The sequence below is a fragment of the Triticum dicoccoides genome, chromosome 1A, assembly GCF_002162155.2.
Source record: "Triticum dicoccoides isolate Atlit2015 ecotype Zavitan chromosome 1A, WEW_v2.0, whole genome shotgun sequence".
In the NCBI taxonomy this organism is placed as follows: domain Eukaryota; kingdom Viridiplantae; phylum Streptophyta; class Magnoliopsida; order Poales; family Poaceae; genus Triticum; species Triticum dicoccoides.
In genome coordinates, this window is record NC_041380.1 from 587,674,225 (window position 1) to 587,681,490 (window position 7,266).

The following is a 7,266-nucleotide window of genomic DNA, read 5'->3' on the forward strand; positions in this document are numbered from 1 at the left end:
GGCCGTTAACGTTACGTGGGGCCCTCCCTCTTTACCGTCCGCCACCCTTTGCCGTCCGCCTTCTTGCTCTTTGCTGTCCTCTAGAGGACGGCAAAGAGGGGGGCCGTTTGGTTTTTTTTGCAGCTCGTCAGTGGGCCCCCTCCCTCTTTGCCGTCCGCTAGCCGACGGCAAAGAACTGGCTGATGGCAAATTTGGTCTTTGCCATCAGCCAGTTCTTTGCCGTCTGCTTTTTGGAAGCTGATGGCAAAGAGCTTCTTTGCCGTCTGCTAGCGGACGGCAAAGAACTGGCAGATGGCAAAGTAGCTGATTCCAGTAGTGATTGTGCACAAGCGTGCATATTGGAATGGCAAACAATGTTGTCTAAGGAAGTTTTCATTTTCTTTGGATGAAAAAACCATTTTCCATTTTTCGAGTGCCTGAAAGGAGGTTTTTTTGTGAAGGACCTCCCAAATAATTGTTGCAAAATTGGACCAAATCATTTTTATAAAATACTAGGCCATATTTAATGCACAATTGACAAAATTGTTGGGCGTCAAAAGTTTTGATCCACCTCTGGTGAAAAAGACAAAATCCCGCCGATTCAGTAGGAAGCGGGTCAAATTACAACATAAGATTCTCACGAGGAGACCGATCGATGCTCAAACATGAATTAGCAGCCAAGTGTTTGATTAGCGGTACGGGAAATGCACATGGCCAATGGGCGTGCGTTTTTGCTGAGGATGATCATCTACTAAGAAGAATGTCTTTGCAAATTTTCAGATCAAAAGTAGGATCCTAGGTGGTACTTGCTTTGCAAAGTACCACACTAGACAGAAATATGAATATTGAAGCTGGGCTCAAAATAATGAATGGATTGAGCTGAAATTTGGTGGAGGATGGTTATTTGGGCATTGGAAAGCACCGTAGAAAATTGATACCATTTGGACATGCCAAAGTGGTACTTCCTTCATAATGCTCTTCTATGGACAGAAACTTGGGAAACTAGTGAGAGAAATTGGATGAATGAAATGAGCTCAAATTTGGTGTAGGTAAGTTACATAGGTATGGTTATGCCTTGGTAGATTTTCAGATCATTTGGGTAAGCCTAGCTAGTACTTACTTCACAAAGCTTCTCTCGAGGTAGAAACTTTGAAAATTTCCTGAGAAATATTGACTAGGAAAATGGAGCTGAATATTATCATGTGGCAATGATTTGGGTATGGAAGAGTGCCCAAAGAGTTTGAGGTTAATAGGAGGGGTCTAGATAACACTTGCTTTGCAACGTGCCAATTTGGCCATAAAATATAAATTGAACCTGGGCTCACATAGATAATTTTCCTGAGCTGCAATTTGGAGGAGGGTGATAATTTGGGCATATGAAGAAACTGTATAAATTTCATGTCATTTGGATATATAAAAAAGGTACTTCCTTCACAATGCTTCTAGGTGGACAAAAACTTTGGAAATTTGCCGAGGAAAATTTGCTAGGAAAGTGGATCTGAATTTTGTCATGCGGTAATGATTTGGATAGGAAAGAGTGCCCAAAAATTCCTAGGGCAATCAAGAATATATAAATAGCACTTCCTTCATAAAGTGCTGTCGTGAACAGAATAGGAAAATGAATATTGTTGAATTAGTTTTGAACTAGGACAGGAAGGATTTTTACATATTTGATGAAGATATGACCCAAAGAATTTATGAGATTTTTTTGGGAATTTTGGGAATGACAGAAATATAGGTTGCTTCACAACCTAGGGCAAAAACTGCCACATGGACATGACACATAGGCAAAACTGATGAGGTGGCGCCTAGTCATAGCAACCCACCACAATTTACAAGGTTATGACCATCTATATTGTTCATGATCAGCTAGAAATAAGGCAGCAGACCAGTGCTATCTGCTTTATGACTATTTCGTGTAAGCAAATTACGACCTTTCTGACCAAAATGGTCGTTATAGTTTAGGTTTTGGAGCCCCCCGAACAACTTTTGACCAATTGGTCTGAAATGGTCATAGATCTATGACCAATTCTTCCAGGGTCACTAATAGAAGGTCACAAGTTGACATATTTCTTGTAGTGATTGCTTTTAATATTGTACAAGTTAAGTGGCCGGATAGTGCTTTTAATATTGTACAAGTTAAGTGGCCAGATAGAAGTATTTGCTAGTCAGGGATCCTTTGAGGTAAAAATCTTCCTATGGTTAGCTGCTACTCCCTCCGTCCATGAATAAGTGTATATCTAGTTTTTGTCCTAAGTCAAAGGTTTTAAAACTTTGACCAACTTTATAGGGAAAAGCAGTAGCATTTATGACACTAAATTAGTATTAATAGATCCGTTTTGAAATGTACTTTCATAATATACCAACTTGAGGTCATATATGTTACTACTCTTTTCTATATAGTTGGTCAAAATTTGAAAAGTTTGACTTAGGATAAAAGCTAGATGTATACTTATTCATGGACGGAGGGAGTATTATAGTATTTTGACTAAACATCTTTTGATTAGAAGAGACCCGAAAGACAACAATAGTAAGTGCATCTTTTGTGATGTGTTGGAGAATCTAACTATGAGCTAGGTAGATACATCAGGGGAAGGGTTAGGTTCTCTATTCACTTAAATAGATGTGCCCATTTATGGATCATAACCTTCCCTAGTAATGCAGGTGGCATTTTGTGGATGTTCCTGAACTGGTCCGGTCTATGGAGGACTATGAATACAACTTGTTTTGATCATGTTTAGCCGACTAATGTTGAGTATTCAATTTCACGGTAGATTGATTGCAGAAAACAGACGACAATAGCTTTACAACCTGGCACTAACGCTACCAAGGGTGGCATTTGAATTCATCTCCATGTGTATGGGGTGGGTGCCGATGACTAAGTGACTCGGTGTTGGTTGAGGTTGATTTAGATGAATTTTTCGAGGTGGAGATGTCGAAGTGTCATATATACTCTTTTACAAGTCCTTAGTTATAGTTTTGCAACCACGTCTGTGTGATGACCATGTTCTATTTCCCGTGGTTTTGCTGAGTATAACGCCCCAGTCATAGCCATCGATCCTGGCTGTTACGTCTAGCAGGATCTAGACTGACCCCACATACTAATAATAGTGTTTTTGCGCACTTTGTCCTCACTTGTGCGCATCCGAGATCAACTTTCGGTCGGTCACCCATCCTCAAATCGCTCTAAGTCAAGCACACTTAACTTTGGAGTTCTTTGCGAATGAGCTCCCCAAAAATAAGGCATTCCTTGTTGATATGAATAGTCTATGAGGAATGCCACGTCCACGTAATTTTTACATTCGTTTACGTGCTTGTATGACTTGGCAATATTTGATTGGAACACGGGGGAGGGGGCCCACCCCCTGAAATTAGGGGGGTGGAGGGAGAGAATCAGAGGAAGATTGCGTAAGGCAACACGTAACAATTCGTAGGTGTAGGATTATCGATAGTCTATCATTTCTATTAAGCCAGACTCTTACATTGATGGTGTGCGTGGTTAAAAGTTGGAACGGTGTTGCGAGATGGTGAATGTAACCCTATTGACTTTGGTTTCATCTGAAGTGAAATCAGGAGCACTGAGTTCCTTAGTTAAAAATAAAGGCTTTTGAATTTCTCATATCAATTGTCTCATCTAGAGCTTTACAAGCTTGTCTAAACTCTTGTACCTGAAATTCATGGAATTTAAAAATTCGTTTTTATTTCTCATCCCAAATTGTAAAACAAAAATCATTAAGATTTCTTAATTCTTTCAAAATTTGAATTTTCCTCTACGACAAAATGTGTGGGTACCATTCATGAAATTAAATCTCCTGCGAAATTGCCGCTATAGCTCTGTTATAGCTGTTGGGGAGCCTCCACGTGACGCTATGGCCGCTGCCAAATGCTTCAGAAATCCCACTAAAACAGCTCAAAATTCAACAATAACCGACAAATATCTCCCCTCCTTGGATGTCAAAGTGCCCGCGAGAACCGAGATTGCCCACTATAGCGTTGCTATAACTGCGGAGAGAAGCCGCCTCGAAATCATTTCTCCCGCGATTAAAAACTTTTGTACCATGCCACGGCTGATTGTTCGCTTACATTGCAGACAAGTTTTTTGTTTCTTAATTTCGTGAGTTGTATGCGCATGCAAATCATGAGTTTGCGAACCTACGGGCTACGGCTGAACCTAGAAGACAAGATTATGTTTTTTACCCCCCGGCACAAGTTTGTGTTAGAAATCATGAAATGTCGCTAACCGAATTCATGATGAACCCAAACAAGATGCCTATGCATGCCGCTCGCATGGCTTTCCAGCTCTCATCTTCGTCTCCGATCGTGGTATGCAGTTGCGCACGAATCAATGCGCGCTTGCGACATGGTGCTCCCATATCGAAATGTCACGCCGTGCAAGCAAGATGCAATGATTGCCGCCGTTGCCGCCTCCGTGTATAAACACCGACCAACAGAGCAAGCAGCCGCACAGAGCTAAGCTAGATCGAGCCAGAGAAAGAGATGGACATATCGGAGCAAGGGCGCATCGTCGGACCGATCACGGCGACGGCGGCGGCGAGTTGGAAGGAGCTCCACGGCGAGCGGTCGTGGGACGGGCTGTTGCGGCCGCTGGACCTGGACCTGAGGCGCACGTTGATCTGGTACGGTGAGATGGCGCAGGCAACGTACGACGCGTTCAACCACGAGAGGCACTCGCCGCACGCCGGACTCTCGAGGTTCGGCAGGAAGCGCTTCTTCGAGCGCGTGATGCTGCCGGGCCACGCCGCCGCGTACCGGGTCACCAGGTTCCTGTACGCCACGTCCTCCGCCCCCGCCGCTCCGGCCGCCGCGTTCGTGAGGAGCCGCCATCCGCGGCACCGGTGCAAGGAGTCCAACTGGATCGGGTACGTCGCGGTGACCACGGATGCGGGGAAGGCGGTGCTCGGGCGCCGGGACGTGGTCGTCGCGTGGCGCGGCACGATCCAGGCGCTGGAGTGGGTCGACGACCTCGAGTTCTCCATGGTGCATCCCAAGGGCATCCTTGGCGACGCCGATGCCATGGTGCACCGTGGCTGGTTCTCCATCTACACCTCCAACGACCCGGCCTCCACCCACAACAAGGAAAGCGCGAGAAGCCAGGTAATCTTGTGACTATATAAAGTCTAAACGGCATCATTGTCACGTTTACAGTATACTGTTCAGTGTTGAGCTCACCTGCAGCTTCATGCTGGATGCCAGGTGCTGGCCGAGGTGCGGAAGCTGGTAGACATGTACAAGGACGAGGAGGTGAGCATCACGGTGACCGGGCACAGCCTCGGAGCGGCGCTGGCTACCCTGAACGCCTTCGACATCGTCGAAAACGGCTACAACTGCACGGTCTCGGCGACGTTCCCCGTCACGGCGTTTGCGTTCGCCAGCCCGCGCGTGGGCGGCGCCGGATTCAAGAAGCGGTTCGACGCCGCGGCCGTGGCCGTCGGCCTCCGCGTCCTGCGCGTCCGCAACGCCCGGGACATCGTACCCAGGTACCCGGCGCTGCTGTACCACGACGTGGGCTCCGAACTGGCCATCGACACCGGCGCGTCGCCGTACCTGAGGGCGACCGGGGACAGGCGCGTGTGGCACAACCTGGAGTGCTACCTGCACGGTGTGGCGGGCGCGCCGACGGCGGCCGGAGGAGCGTTCGAGCTCGTGGTGGAACGGGACGTGGCCCTTGTGAACAAGTTGTACGATGCGCTGAGAGAGGAGCACGGGGTGCCTGCGGGGTGGTGGGTGCCGTGGAACAAGGGCATGGTGAAGGGGGACGACGGACGCTGGAGGCTGGTGGACTGCGAAGACGAGGATGGGGAGGACGCCGTCGTGCCGCCGGTGAACAAGTGAAGTGGACGCCTCCATATCAGGGTCGCGTCATGCATGCATGCACCAAAGTCAGTTGATTGTTAGTCTCTCCCAATATAAGTCGTTTTAGCAAGCTATAAAACGACCTATATATTGAAACAGAGGAAGTTTTTTTTTTGTTTCGTATTCGGGATGTCTATTATCTGGAGTATTATTTGGAAGCTTCATAGTAAATTGTACTCCCTCCGTTCCATAATATAAAAACACTTTTTACACTAGTGTAGTGTAGAAAACGTTCTTATATTATGTGACAGAGGGAGTAATTATGTTTTAATTGTGGGATTATAGCCCAGGACTTAATGTAATGTTATAATCTCTCAGTGTTTTAAAAGAAAAAGTCTGAGTACTTAATGTGGTAATGTGTTTTTTTAGGGAAAATGTGTTTTCTTTCAAGCAGTTACTTAAGAAATACTGCCTTTGTAACTTAATATACGATGTTTTTTGACACTAACATCTTATATTAAGTTGTCGAGGGATTACTATTATAGTAAGTACATTATAATTTTCCAATACACTAGCAGTATATGTCAATTCTTTTTTTTTTCGAAACCGAGGCAAAAGATTTGCCTCGTATATTAATTAAGGGAGAATAGAGTTTGAAATACACCTCGTAACTGAAAAAAACAAAAGAGTGTTACTCTCCCGGTATGATGTTGCCCAATTTTTTCGCCCCGGCGGTTACCCAAAGGATGGCCTCGGTCTTGATGTTGTTGAGAAAAACAGTTGGAGGCATACTCTTTTTATGAGTATGACATAATAGGACAAATGTGCATTGGGCACACCGAGCCCGTGTTCAACACAACATGTTCAAAGTTGAACTCATTTCGATATGAACCACACTTTTAAAATTTTGCAAAGAAAAATACTTTAGGGGTTTATCCTGTTCTAGAGTAAAACATAATGTTTCAATGCATGTCAATACAATTCCATTTGATTTGACATGCCAATTTTATAAACTTGTAAAAACAAATATTGCCTCCAATTCAAATTAATCGACACAACTTTAGTATCTTTAGTAAAAAAATAGTTTTGTCACCGTCTTTTTTGGTTGTTTAGTGTACCATTTTGTCTCGGTATGTAGCAATAAAGGATGCACACGCAGATCTTCAACACAATGGACAGTGTAGAAAAACATTTTTCTCTTGGAAGCGACACCCTTTGAAACATATTCTTCGCGAGGCTGAGCAAAAACTTATTTGTATTTAATATCTTATACGGATTAAGGAACTTTGCCCCACCCGATACCATTCACATGAGAATTGTGAACAACACATGTTTGTGCTTCCTTCTTTCTCACGGAATGCTTCTATTGTACATGCATTTCGCTATTCCTGATTCCAGTCGTGATTCTTCGATGTTGTAAATTTGAATTGTAGAATGCGCTATGAGCTGAGACCACACGGGCAAGCACTTGTC

The 7,266-nt window shown here is 44.7% G+C and overlaps 1 protein-coding gene across 1 annotated transcript; it reads left to right on the forward strand.

Moving 5' to 3' along the window:
* The first annotated feature begins 4,476 nt into the window (after positions 1 to 4,476).
* On the forward strand, positions 4,477 to 6,161 carry LOC119356339 (phospholipase A1-II 6-like). Its single transcript, XM_037623285.1, has 2 exons — positions 4,477 to 5,094; positions 5,194 to 6,161. The coding sequence occupies exons 1-2, from the start codon at positions 4,477 to 4,479 to the stop codon at positions 5,830 to 5,832; spliced, it is 1,257 nt and encodes a 418-aa protein (XP_037479182.1). The 3' UTR covers positions 5,833 to 6,161.
* Positions 6,162 to 7,266: the final 1,105 nt, after the last annotated feature.